This window comes from Rhinolophus sinicus, chromosome 10, assembly GCF_057876585.1.
Source record: "Rhinolophus sinicus isolate RSI-liver-muscle chromosome 10, RSI-T2T, whole genome shotgun sequence".
In the NCBI taxonomy this organism is placed as follows: Eukaryota; Metazoa; Chordata; class Mammalia; order Chiroptera; family Rhinolophidae; genus Rhinolophus; species Rhinolophus sinicus.
In genome coordinates this window covers 15,535,589-15,550,048 of record NC_142510.1, presented here as the reverse complement: position 1 = coordinate 15,550,048, position 14,460 = coordinate 15,535,589, and the positions used below count along the sequence as shown (strand labels likewise).

The window sequence follows — 14,460 nt, the reverse complement described above, 5'->3', positions numbered from 1 at the left end:
TATCGTGACCCCGTTGCTGGGCATCTGGGCACCCCTAGAATCATCTTTTAAATGGACTGTGTTGATTTCTGTGTCCAAAGTACACGTGGCCGCTCACTAAAGAGACACAGCCCCGGGCACCAGGCCCTGGGGAGGGGGCCGTCCTCATAGCAACACCTGGTGCTCAGGGCCGGGGGCCCCACAGTGCCAGTGGCTGTGCCCGGCTGCCCTGGACGCCCTTCCCTGTGCCTCCGTGATGCCCACAATCAACGCACGGCCCCAGCCACATGTGTTCTCCATGCTCTTTAATGAGGCTCAGTGTCTGCGCTGGAGCAGCAGGGCTCAGGCAGGGGACAGGGAAGGTGAGAGAAGGTCACCACGTGGGCAGGAAGCAGTGGTGTGGGGCAGGAGGGGGCTGGCTTCTCTGCAGACCCAGGTGGCAGCCCCAGGGACAGGCTCAGGGCTCCTTGGGGACATACTGATGGATCCAGTCCAGGTAGTAGGTGACACGGGTGTAGACACCAGGTCTGTTGGGTTGGGCACAGCCATCGCTCCAGCTGACCACGCCCGCCTGCAGCCAGGTGCAGTGGACGTTGCAAACCAGGGGTCCTCCGAAGTCAGCCTGGGAAGGAGAGAGGTCAGCAGTGGCTCTCGAGGCCAGGGCTGGTGAGGGCTCAGGGAGAGGCCATGGGCCCACCTGGCAGAAGCCACGGTTGTCACTCCCGGCACATATCATGTCATCCTGGACAATCCGGACATTGTCCCCTGTGTACACGTCAGTGTGGTATTTCATGTCACAATCGCTGTTTTCCACAATGGGGATCGCCACTTGCTTCAGGGGGTATGGCGGTGGGAGAGTTACTGTGCGATGGGAAGGGAAGAGGCACAGAGGCTGGGCTGGGGGTGCTCAGCTCACCCTGTCATCCGGTGGGCATGAGGGCAGGGGGCTGGCAGCAGAGGAGCTGCTGGTGCGTCCTCTGTGCCAGGGCCTGCCACCTCTGGACACGCAGGGGTGAATGCAGCAGACCTGGCCCGTTCTCTCCCAGGCTGCACCTGGGTCCCTGGTCTCATTTAAACCCTGTCTGGGGAAGGAAAGGGGCAGGGCCCAGGGTCCTGGGTCCTCCCCGCTCTGCCTCGTGGCAAGCCCTTGCCCCGGGACTCAGTTTTCCCCTCCATGTATAGGGTGGTTGGGCAGGATGCTGTGTCTCCACTGGCTCTTGGGCGATGACACAATCAGGCTCCTTGTGCAAGGCCCAGAGGCCATGCCACAGGGCGCTTGTCATGCCGAGTGTCCCTAAAGCTTTGCTCTGAGTTGTGGAGAAGATGGAACAAGAGGGTTGTGCTGCACGGGTCAGACTGAGCTGCCTCCAACCCCACCCAACACCCCTGGGCAGGACCCTAATTACTGGCACCTGTCTCCTTGTCTGTGGGCACAGGGAGAAACACAGGCCAGCCTGCCAGCAGTGGGCATTACTCTCTCCCTTTAATAGTAAGACACCTTATTGTGCGATTTCTCTTTCCTCATATCATCCCCATGAAACACCGGCTGTGACTGTGCCCTTTCATGCAAGGGGAAACTGAGGCACAGGGCTGCCTAGGCACCAAGTCCCTGCTGTGGGTACCTACTGTCTCTACCACCTCTTCCCCTCCCAGACTCACCAAACTCCCACTCCGTGAGCTGCCCAGTAGGGACCCATCCCCCATGGGAACCCCAGAGCTGAGTCATGGGTGTTACTGGTCCCAGCTCCCCCGAGCACTCCAGCTGTCCCTCACGCCTGCTTACCTCCCTCGGACACATCACCCCAGCCTGTCACCCAGCACGGGGTCCCCGAGGGGAAGGTCTCCGAGGCAGGGGGCAGAGCGATTGTGTGGACACGGCGGGAGATGTTCACAGGGTCCTCGAGCTCCAGCAGGGCGATGTCTGCCCCAGTCTGAGCTGTGTAGTAGTTGGGGTGGGGAATAATCCGGCTGACAGGCAGCAGCTTGTCGTGGTAATAGAGGTGCTGCTCCCGCAGCTGCACCCTCAGGAGTCTGGGATCTTCAACTTCCCTGGAGAGAAGGGGCACCTACTCAGGTGGCTGAGCGGCCTCCTGGACACCCGGGAGCGAGGGTGGAGCCCCAGGCCCACCCCACCCACCAGGCCCTGGACACTCACGGTCCAACGCAGTGCGCGGCGGTCAGCACCCACTGGGGGTGGATGAGGGAGCCCCCACAGATGTGCTTCCAGAACTCATCTCTCTTTCTCAGGCTCACCTGCCATGGCCACTTGCTCTCAGGGGCCGCCTCCCCCCCAACGATGCCCGCTCGTTCCAGGGCCTGGCCTGGGGCTGGGGCAAGAAGCAACCTCAGGACAGGGCACAGCCTGGCCCCAGTGCCCACACAACTCTGGGCTTCTGGGAACCCACCCACCCATGTGGGGCCTGTGCGATGTGGGGTGAGGGGCAGGGACAGGGCCAGTCGTGGTCAGGACTCACCAGGGGCCGCGTGGACAAGGCTTAGCAGGAGGGGCAGCGCCAGCAGCAGCAGAAACAGCATCTGGAAGGGGCGAGAGGCCCACATGACCTGGCTGGGGGCTGGGCCAGGCCGGGGTCTGCAGGGGGTGGGGTGCAGATGGAGTCGGGGACCCCAGGATCAGGGCTCAGTCCAGGCCTGGGGCCTGAGGTCTTGCTGCGCCACATGTGAGGGCCAGCTGCTCGCTGCACAGTGACACCCAGGTGTGCGGGCCTGGTTAGGGTGCTTACCTTGGCTGGTCCCTGTTGCCATTGCCCAGCCGTTCTCCCTCCCCATTTATCCTTCCAGACCAGGACGGGGGCAGAGGAGGGGCGCTCCTTCCTCCAATCCAGAGCGGAGGAAATGGGCGTCAGGCCCAGGGCCCTGCTACCCTCGCCCCTGATGGCAGACCCGCTTCCTCGGGGAGTCCGACAACGTCCATCCCGGGTGTTATCTGACTTCTGCTGACCACAGTGGTGCTTGTTATCTTGGGATCTGAGTGCCATCTGCAGAGGGCCAGGCAGATGGAAGTGACAGTGAGATAACAAGCAGCCAGTGCTAGCTCCCCTTGGGCACTCCCCCCACCAGGCCCCACCACCCCTGGCCCCTGACCTCCACAGCCAGGGCTGACCACTGTCCCTGCCTGTCCATCCACCCCACCTCCTCACTCTCCCCCCTGGCCTCCTGCATCACCCCCCTGCCATCCAGGTCAACATCAGGGACGAGGTCAAGGACAGGGAAAAGAACCATCTGATAGAAGCAGGTGGAAGGTTCCTGGAGCTCACACAGGGCTGGGAATATTTCATGTTCCTCCCAGCCAATTTTTATTTGGGTTGTCTTCCTTATTATTGTTGAGTTTTAAGAGATCCTTGTATATTTTGGATAACAGCCCTTTATCAATATGTGTTTTGCAAAGAATTTCTCTCCCTCTGTGACTTGTCTCTTCATTCCCTTAACAGTGTCTGTCACAGAGCAGACATTTCTGTTTTATGAAGTACAACGTATCAATTGTTTCTTTCCTGGATCTTGCCTTGGGTGTTGTATCTAAAAAATTCATCACCAAGCTTCAGGTCAGATTTCTCCTATGTTATCTTCTAGAAGTTTTATCATTTTGCGTTTTACATTTAGGTTTATGATGTATATGATCTACGTTAAGTTTTGTGAAAGGGTGCTGATGGGAGTTCTTCTGTTATAATTTGTATAACTCACATTATAACACTATTTCTGTCACAATGTTTTTGACCTCTAGCATTTCCTTTGTATTCCTCCTTAGAGTTTCCATGTCTCTCGGCACATTACCCATCTGTTCTTGCATGATGTTCATGTTTCCATTACAGCCTTTAGCACATTATCATGGTCATTATAAATTCTCAGTCTGATAGTTCCCAAATCTCTGCCCTGAGTCTGGTTCTGTGGCTTGCTCTGTCTCTTCAGACCTTGTGTGCTTTGCCTCTTAGCGTCCTTGGAATTATTTTGGTGGAAACTGGATATAATGTATTGGGTAACAGGATGGAGGTAACTATGTAAATGGGCCTTTCGTGTGAGAATTTACGTTAAGCTGAACGGAATTGGGCTGTGCTTACTGTTGGTGAGACTTCAGTTGCCTTTGGCACCTGGTTTTGTCTCTCCCGTTGCCTTTGGTTTCCCTAGAAGTCTTTTCTTAAATAGAGTGTGTGTTGTGTCCTGCTCTCTCACTGTTATGATGCTGGAGCCCTGCGATGTGCCTCGAGGGTACTGTATTCTGTAACCTATAAGTAAACCTCAGTTTGTTAACGGCTCAGTCCCTGGTTCACAGGAAGTCTAGCAGGGGCCAACTGGCTTTCCCCTCAAGTCTGGCAAAGTGGTTTTCCTTGAGGGCAGGGTTCTGTTCCAGGGAATGGAAGGTTCTGGGTTCATTTCAAACTGGTTCTTTTCCTTTTCCCCTGCCTGAAGCATGAAAGGATTTTTCTCAGATCTCCCTGAGAGGCGGTGTGGCCCCTGGAGGAAAAGTCATCAAAGTGTGGCTTCCCCCAGGCCTGGGACCCCAGAATTTTTAACTCTCAAGCTCCCCCAATCACCCCGTAAGTGTTCTGACCAGGCTCCACTGCAGCGTCTGTGTGCGGTGAGTGGTGGTTCTGTATCCATCTGTCTCTCCAGTTTGGGGCATGGGTTTGCCTGTGACATTGACTCTCTGATGGTCTTCACTTGACTTTTAGTTCCGCATTTTTCTTGTTGTGAAGATGGGAGTAATGACTTCCAAGCTCTTCATGTGTCAGGGCAGAAACTGGAAGTCTATATGTATGTGCATATTTTTTAATTGAGATAAAATGAACATACAATAGAATTCACAGAACTTGAGTCCAGTTCAATGAGATTTGAGCCTCTCTTACCACCACACAAAACAAGATACACAACATTTTGTCATCTGGAATGTTTCCTCATGTCTCTTTCTAGTCAGGACTCCACCCTCTACCTCCAGAGGCAGCCGCCATTGGGATTTTTATCACCATAGGGTGGTTTTGTGGTTTTCGAACTTCACATGGAAGGGATCATATGTGTGGTACCTGACTTGCTTTGCTCGGTGCCGCAATTTTGGGATTCATCCAGATTGTTCTGTGATTCGTACTTCACTGCCTCTTTATTGCTGAGAAACATTCCATTGTATTGAAGATATTCTCCTGTTTTGTTCTAGAAGCTTACTGGTGTCAACACTCGCATTTCACATAAATCTGTCTGGAATTAATTTTTGTGTATGATGTAAACAGGGGCCAGTTTCACTCTCCCCCATACACTTGTCTTATCGGTCCAGCAGCATTTTTGTGAAAGACCACTGGTTACCCATTCAATATCAGGACATATTGTCATAAATCATGTGACCCTTCAATTTCTGGCTGTTTATCTAGACTCTGTTCCATTCCTTGTATCTCTGTGTACATCTTGCCCCGGTACTGCACTGTCTTAATTATTATAGCTCCATAGTAAATCTTAAAATTGGGAAAGGTGAGTTCTCCATAACTGTTCTTTTTCCTCTAGATTATCTTGGCTATTCCAGGTCTTTTACCTTTTCACGTTAACTTGGAAATCAAAATGTCAATTTCTGCAAAAAGTAAGGGCTCTTGAGATGCTGATTTAGATTGTATGATCTACAAATCAATATAGGGAGAATTGATATCTTACAGGCCAGACACATGACATATCTCTGTCTATATAGGGCTTTTGAAATTTCTGTCAGCAATGCTTTTTATTTTTTTTAAAGATTTTATTGGGGAAGGGGAACAGGACTTTACTAGGGAAAGTGTGTACTTCCAGGCCTTTTTTCCAAGTCAAGTTGTTGTCCTTTCGATCTTAGTTGCAGGGGCGCAGCCCACCATCCTTTGCGGGAGTCGAACCGGCAACCTTGTGGTTGAGAGGATGCGCTCCAACCAACTGAGCCATCTGGGAGCTCAGCGGCAGCTCAGCTCAAGGTGCCCTGTTCAATCTTAGTTGCAGGGGATGCTGCCCACCATCCCTTGCAGAACTCGAGGAATCCAACTGGCAACCTTGTGGTTGAGAGCCCACTGGCCCATGTGGGAATCGAACCGGCAGCCTTCGGAGTTAGGAGCACGGAGCTCTAACCGCCTGAGCCACCGGGCCGGCCCCTGTCAGCAATGTTTTGTATTTTTTGTTGTAGAGAGCTTGCTCACCTTTCATTAAATTTATTCCTTGTGTTTGATTTTTTTATTCGATGCAAACGGTATTATGTTTAAGTTTATTTTCTAATCATTGGTGAATATTTAGAAGTACAATATTGATTTTGTGTCTCACAGCCTTGCTATTACATTGGAGCAAAAGTAATTGCGGTTTAACAGGTGAAAAAATAATTGCAAGAACCGCAATTACTGTTGCACCAACCTAATAAATTCACTTACTCCTGTGTTGGTAGAATACGTTGGCTTTTCTATGTACCTAATCAAGTCACCCACCAAGTATTTTTGCCCCGAGCCCTGCTCCATCTGGAGTCTCGCAGTTCCGCGGATATCCACCAGAGGGAGCCCTGGCACTCCCCTTAGCACCTGCAGACAGGGGCTGGCCAGGTGAAGGGAGGGGAGGGGGCTGGCTCCCTCACCTACCACTTACCTGCCCACCATGTCAGGGTCACAGAGCTGGGGTCTGACTGGGACCGAAGGCCCGGGGCTGTGACCCTTCGATGAACGGGGTTGGGCCCTGCGGGGAGTGGGGGACGGACAGAGTGGATGCAGCGCGGGGTCAGCCGACCTTGGCAGGTGATTGTATCCCCCCAGCCTCAGTTTCCCCACCAGAAGAAGACACTGAGGTGAACCAGAATCGGGCTGCTGCAGGGCTTGTTTCTCCAGGCCTGACTTGTAGCCCATGGCCTTGGTGCCCTTCCAGGAGGAGGAGGGAGTGAGTCATAGGTCAAAGGTCAGAGGGAGGGAGAGCCCCCCCAGGCTCTATGCAGAGGCAGGGACCAGAGCGCTGCCCCTCCGCAGTCCACCACGCCAGCCTGCAGGCCCAAACCGTCCGCCTGGCAGACCAGACCCTCCCGAGTCATCCTGGGGGCAGAGCTAGGTGAGTGAGTACCAGGACGCCAGGGAGTGGGGGAGCCCCCATCCTCCACCTCCCCCCTTGGCTCACAAGCCCGGCATCATGGGTAGTCTGTGCTTCGGGTCTGTCCGTCTACAACGGAGACTTCCACCTCCTACAAGATACGCAGGGGCTGCAGAGGCTCTGAGGGGACAGGATGCCAGAGAAGTGGGGGCACCAGCCCTGCACGGTGGTTGTCATCCAGAAACAAACCCGCACACCATGACCCCAATGTTTACACGAGTGGATCGCATGCTGAGACCTTGGTGACGTCATATAAAGCTGCAGTAATCAAGAGAGTATGGTATTAGTATAGGACAATATGTAGATGAAGGAAACAATAGTCCAAAAAGAGACCCACACATAAATGACCAATGATTTTCAAGCGAGGGAAAGGATGGTTTCTTTATAAATGTTTCCAGAACAACTGTGTAATCTGTGTGGGATAAAGCATGAGCCTCGATACTTCCTTCAGAACATACACAAAACTTAATTCAAAATGGATCCTAGATTTAAATGCAGATGTTAAAACTATCAAACATCTAGGAGAAATCGTAGCACACAATCTTCACAACCTGGAGGAATGCAGAGGGGACTCAAAAAAGAAAAGACTTCATCCAAATTTAAAACTTATACTCTGAGTGATACTATTAAGATAATGAAGGTAAAATCAACAGACAGGGAGAAAATATTTGCAATACGTGTATCTGGTAAATGGCTTGTATCCAATTTTACAAAGGGAGGGAGAGAGGGAGAGAGGGAGGAAAGAAAAGAAAAAACTCTTATAACTCACTAAGAAGACACCCAACATAATTAAAAAGTGGACAACAGGTTTGTTGCTGACAGTTCATCCAAGAAGCTGTATGAGTCACCAAGAAGCACATGACAGATGCTCATCCTGCTTCCTTGTGAGGAAACTGCAAACTCAACAGGACACTGCTACACACCCACTGAAATGGCTGGAATGTTCCATGCTCTCTCCACTCCTCTTCCTCTCCCACCCTTGTCTTCTGAACAGAGCGGCTCATAGCCTAGAGTAGGGTAGGTCAGGTAGGTGTCTGGTTGGGGGTGGTGCTGGGGGCTGTGCTGGCCCAGGTGGGAGTCAGAATCCACTATGGGGAAAATTGACCAAATAGATCAATGAACTAGGGAACCAGGTTCACACACTCCAGAGAAGGCAGGCCAACATGGAGAGGGGGAACCTGAAATGAACTCTGTGGTGTGGGATTGGGATTGGGATGGGGGAGGGCTCATGTTTCAATACAGATATAGAACTATAGGTGTGGGATGTGTGCACGTGTGTGCCTGTGCATATACTCATACAACTCATCATCAAAAAAACCCAAAAACAAAACACCAAGCACCAAGCCACCCAACTGAAAACTGAGCAGAGGACCTGAATAGACATTTCTCCAAAGGGGACATACAGATGGCCAATGAAAAGATGCTCAACGTCACTAATCGTCAGAGAAATGTAAATTAACGCCACAAGGAGATACCACCTCACACCTGTCAGGATGGCAACATCAATTAACCAAAACCCAACAAGTGCTGGTGAGGAGGTGGAGAAAAGGGAACCCTCATGCACTGTTGGTGGGATTGCAAATTGGTGTAGCCACTGTGGAAAACAATTTGGAAGTTCCTCAAAAAATTAAAAATAGACCCACCATATGATCCAGCAATTCCACTTCTGGGTTTTTACCTGAAGAAATCCAACACACTCATTCAAAAAGATATACGCACCCCTATGTTCACTGCAGCGCTACAAGGTGTGATAGAAAAATATGATGAATGTTAAAATTAAAACTTTTATTACAATAAAATACACATTGCTATTAATCCCCCTCAAAATACTCCCCCCCGCTTCAAACACACTTATCCCACCGTTCTTGCCACTTTCTGAAGCAGTTCTGGAAGTCCTCTGTCGTGAGTGTTTTTACTTCATCCTCCATCATGAGAATACTCCGTGTCACATCTTGCTTCTGGTATAGCAATTTCTGTCAAATAAAAACATTACAGTGTGTCTTCATCCACCTTATCCACCGGATTTGGCACCGTGAGACTTCTGGCTCTTCCCCAAAGTCAAAATGACCATGAAAGGAAAACATTTTGAATCGATTAAGACATCGGGGCAGCCACGACAGTGCAACTAAAGATATTTATGAAAGAGGACTTCCAGAACTGCTTCAGAAAGTGGCAAGAACAGTGGGATAAGTGTGTTTGAAGCAAGGGGGAGTATTTTGAGGGGGATTAATGGCAATGTGTCTTTTACTATAATAATTTCTTTTTGTTGTTTAAACACTCACCGTATTTTTTTTAAAACACATCTCATATTTGCAATAGCCAAGATATGGAAGCAATCCAAGTGCCCATCGATAGATGATTGGATAAAGAAGAGGTGGTACATTTATACCATGGAACATTACTCAGCCATAAAAAAGAATGAAATCTTACCATTTGAGACAACATGGGTGGATCTAGAGGGTATTTTGCTAAGTGAAATAAGTCCGACAGAGAAAGACAAATAGCAAATGATTTCACTTATATGTGGAGTCTGAAGAACACAATAAACGAACAAACAAAACAGAAATAAACTCATGATACAGAGAACAAGCTAGTGGTTGTCAGATGGGAGGAAGGTTGGAGAGCTGGGTGAAAGTGGTGAAGGGATTAAGAATGATAAATTGGCAATTACAAAACAGTCACAGGGATGTAAAGTGCAGCATAGGGATATAGTCAATAATATTGTAATAACTGTATACGGTGTCAGATGGGTACTAGATTTATTGGGGTGATCACTTTGTAAATTATACAAAAGTCTAACCACTAAGTTGTCCCTAAAACTAATGTAATATTGAATGTCAACTGTGATTGAAAAATTAAACATATATATATATATTTTAAAGGCCTATGTTAGGGAGTGGCGGTGGGGGGTGAGTTAGAGGCGGCGGTTCAGGTGGTGTGGGAGGTAGTGTTTTTAGTAGGATGTTCATAGTCAGCTTGCCTAAAAACATTTGAATGGATATGTTTTATAAGTTCTTTGCTGGCTAACATGTGGATTCCACTTGGGCATTGCATGAGATATTTCATAGGTTTTCATTTTATAGATGAAAACAAAACAAAGAGAAAGAGAGAAGTCAAGATACGTGGTCAGGGTCACACAGATGATTTGCCCAAGGTTAGGGCCAGGGTCTAGGTTTCCTAACTCCCACCACTGAGCTCCTTCCATCACTACCGTACAGCGTTTATCTGTAAGCGCCGTGCACTCTTGTCCCGCCTGCATGACCAGTCCTTCCTCACTTCTGCCAAAAGCCGGGGAAACCCAAGCTGGGCGACAAATATCATGTTCTGGTTGACGGCTCAGAGCCACCTTCCCTGACAGCACACTCACCCTCAGTAAGCACAGAGCTTAGCACAAGTTTCCAGATTGTTGGTTAGAAAGAATGAATCAAGCAGGTGTTAGCCATTGCTGTAAAAACTGTGCATGTACGTGGCCATTGGGCCTGGATTTTCCTGGAATCTGAGGACCTCTCTGCTGTGGCGATTCTTTGTGGAGAGTTATTATAGACAAAGGGTTTGGCAAAGCCAGTGGTTCTCAGGCCACATGTGCCATGGAGACCCAGCCAGGTCGGCTTAGACCAAAACAGTCGTTTGGTCCAGTTCTCAACAGTTCACCTCTCCGTCTCTATGTCAGAGACCTGGAAACACAAACTGGCCTCAAAGAAAGCCACTCAGCCATGTGTGCTAGAGCTGGGCCATTCTCAGCCTGTTGCATTAGCTCATTTCATCATCTTTGGACCTACCCTTTGAAGAGTACGTTCATGTAATTGAGTGTAAAACATTTCACTTCTTCCCCATAGAAAGAATGCATGTTCACTGCAGACGTTAAGCATTGTTGAATACAAAGAAATATATATCACTCACTTTAATCTGCTCACCTGACAATGATAATTAGAAAATGGAAAGTAAAACCCCAGTCTATTTTTTTATGAATTAAAATACTTTAAAAAATTGTTGGATCATACCGTTAAAAAACAAAAACAAGGAACATAAAGGCAGAAGGTGACAAAACAACCTACCGGTCTCACAGATGTGTGAAACGAGCTCCCTGGAGGGCGTGTGGGCTCCAGCTGACAAAGATAATTCCCACAGGGGACCAGGGTGACAATCCCGTAGGTACCCTGGGAGTGAACAAGGAAGTGAATGGGAGGGTGGTGGAGCCGGTCTGCACGCTGGGAGTTTGCAAACAAACGGGAGGAGGTGAGAGGGGTCCCTGCGGTGATGGAGTCAGGAGTTTAAGGTCATGTTTAGCTTCATATGGACACAGGTGGATACACAGGGAGACACGTACAGACATGTCCATACAGCAGTGAGCGCACACACACGGCCTTGTTCAGCCAGCTGAAGGCCTGGAGGCCAGGACACCCCCAGAGCAACAGGCACACCAGTACCCACCCCCGGGTTTCTAACAGCATCTCCAAAAAACGGAACCAAGGTCCTTGGAGAAGTGGCTGATTTTAGGACGGAGGCGGGAAATGTACTCGCTGAGGCTGGAGGCTGAGAAGCTGTAACAGCTCAGAGCAGCCTAAGGAGATGAGACAATTAGATGTCATGTGGGGCCTGGATGGGATCCGGGGACAGATAAAGGCCATTAGGGAAAAAGTAAGGACATCTGAATAAGCCATGGGCTTCAGTTAATATAATGATGTATCATATTGGGTCTTTAATTATAACAATAAGTTATACTATTATAAGATGTGAATAGAGGAAATTGGGGGCAGGCGATAAATCTAAACCAGGTCTACTGTTAAAAAGCGTACTTAAAAAAAAGAAATAGAGAAATATACAGAGGGTGCCAAAAATAATGTATACCCATTTTAAGAAAGAAAAAAACTGTATTAAAACTGTAATACAATGAGTAACACTAGCATTCATTTGCTTAACACCATCTGTTGCGCGAACGTCATACCACACGTTGCTACTGTAATTCAACTTCGAAAAGTAATACATAGATAACGTCTCTTAAAAGGTGTACTTTGTTTTGGCACTCCCAGTAGTTCCAGGCCCAGACTGAGTCCGGCAGAGACAGCTCTGGCCCCTTGACAGGCGTCTCTGTGCCAACCCGCCTTCCCAGTGTCCCTGTCCCCACACCACCCTGGGTCCCATGGTCTCCACCACACTTCAGACACGCGCAGCACTAGCGGCCCAGCCTGGGGCAGCCCTTCCTAACCGCCCTCTGTCTGGCCAGTGGATGATGACTGATATGATTGGAGGGCGCCTGGGAAGGGCTGGGATTTTCCTGCTCCCCCAGCCTCCAGCTCCAAATCAGAGGCTGGGTGGAAGGATCCTTCTAGGTCAGCAATCCCCTCTTAGATGGGGGGACACTGAGGCGTGGAATGTGTGGGGACAGAGCCCCAGAAAGCAGTTTCCAGGCTCTCGGCCTCACATAGAAAAGTGCTGGGTCAGGTAGTAAATGGCCATCAACTGTGATTGGATGGCTATCAGCTGTGGCTAGTTGGCCGTCAGCTGTAACCAGGGAGCCATTGGCCACTAATATAACTGCTGTGGCTACGCTAGCAGCAAATGGGGGCTAGCAAGAAGATGGTGGCTGAGCTAGCAAGCAGTGCAGGGAGGGTTGCGAACAGTGTGGCTCCTGCTTCCTGTTTCTCCAACCCAGCCACCAGCGAGAATATAGTGGTGTGACTCCCCTACCTATGGCTCCGTGGGTGTTCCTTTTTGGCCTCACCATGTCCTGTGTTCTTACCCGGATTGTAGCCCCTTCAACCTGTGTCAGATCTCTGACGGACTCCAGAGGCATAAGAGAATAAATGTGTCATTATACCACCAGGTCTGGGGTAATTCCTAACCGAGATGATTTCCCTGGTAAATGTACCAAACAGTTAAAGAAGAAATAATACCAAAGTTATATAACCTATTCCAGAAAATAGAAGGGGAGGGAACACTTCCCAACTCCTTTTATAAGGTCAGGATTACTCTGACACCAAAATTAGTCAAAAACATTTCCTAGAAAGGAAACGACAGACCAATATCCCTCATCAACATAGACACAAGATACCTCAACAAAATATTATTAATAGAAAATTGAATCCAGAGGTACATAACGGATCTAAATAATACATCACGACCAAGAGAAGTTTGGATAAGGAAACCAAAGACATTATAAGGAAAGAAAACGACAGACCAGTGTCCCTGCTGTAGAGACCAAAAATCCTTAATCCAATTTGACCCAATTGAATTCCTGAAAACACAGATGGATGACACCTCATGGCCACCTGCGATTCCTTCCAGGAATGAAAGGTGGGTTTCACATGTGAAAATCAATCCATGTCATTTACCATAGGAACAAACTAAAAAAGAAAATCTACTGTCATGTCCTTAGATGCAGAGAAGAATTTTACAAAATTGAACACCCGCTTATGATGAACAGAAATTCTCAGCAAATTAATCAAGACAGTGTGCGATCGTTATAAGGAGAAATGGGGATCAGTACTGTCACGTGGGGTGTCCTACGGGGTCTCCGCTCTCGCTCCCCACATCAGAACACAGGACACGGTGAGGCCAAAAAGGAACACCCGTGGAGCCATAGATAGGGGAGTCATACCACTGTATTCTCGCTGGCGGCCGGGATGGAGACACAGGGAGCAAACACCCGCCAGTACCCGCCAGTAAGGGGTCTTCCTGCGCCCCAGCGTCTCTGGCGGCCGGGCGAGACGCACACAGGAAGTAGGATCCACACAATCCACAATCCAACGTCCACTGCTCTGCCTGCCAACCAACCAACCACCCAACGCAGCCACGGCACTTACATCAGTGCCTAATTGGCTAACTGGTTAGAGCTGACGGCCAACCAGTCACAGCTGACGGCCATCTACTACCCGAGCCAGCACCTTTCCACGTGAGGCCGAGAGCCTGGAATCTGCTCTCTGGGACTCTGTCCCCACAAGTACACCTGAAGAGACTCCAGGAGAGAACCTACGAGAAGCCCACCGCGTTCTGAGAAAGGTGACAAAGGACTCCAATGAGTAAAGGGTGGTCTTTCAACAAATATGCCGAACACTAGATAGTTCTATGGAAAAATCAGAGCGTGGGCCTGACCTCACATCATATGCAAGACCTGGTTCGGCTCAGACATGCAGACAGCTGGTAAGGGCATCGCTCATACCTCTGGGCAAACTGCAAATCAACACATTTTCTTGACTTCATAAGAGAACTGAAGTCACAGGGCTAACAGCTAACCTGAAATCTGAAGAGGAACTGGACCAATTACTTCGTCACCTGGGACAGATTCTACTGGAGCCAGCCAGAGACAGGCGGGCCCCAGAGCCAGGCTGGTGTCTGGGCAAGCGAGGCAGAAGGCTGCAGCGCCTCCTGTGGGATCAGGAGGGGCCACCTGGATGGCAGGGGGGTGAT

General features: G+C 49.6%; 1 protein-coding gene across 1 annotated transcript; it reads right to left on the bottom strand.

Annotated features, from left to right (window-relative positions):
- Positions 1–267: 267 nt before the first annotated feature.
- Positions 268–2,881, bottom strand: LOC109460615 (tryptase beta-2-like). The gene is made up of 6 exons (XM_074322787.2): positions 2,721–2,881; positions 2,454–2,514; positions 2,135–2,306; positions 1,763–2,028; positions 677–840; positions 268–601 (listed from the first exon to the last, which is right to left on the bottom strand). The coding sequence occupies exons 2-6, from the start codon at positions 2,512–2,514 to the stop codon at positions 437–439; spliced, it is 828 nt and encodes a 275-aa protein (XP_074178888.2). The 5' UTR covers positions 2,721–2,881; the 3' UTR covers positions 268–436.
- Positions 2,882–14,460: the final 11,579 nt, after the last annotated feature.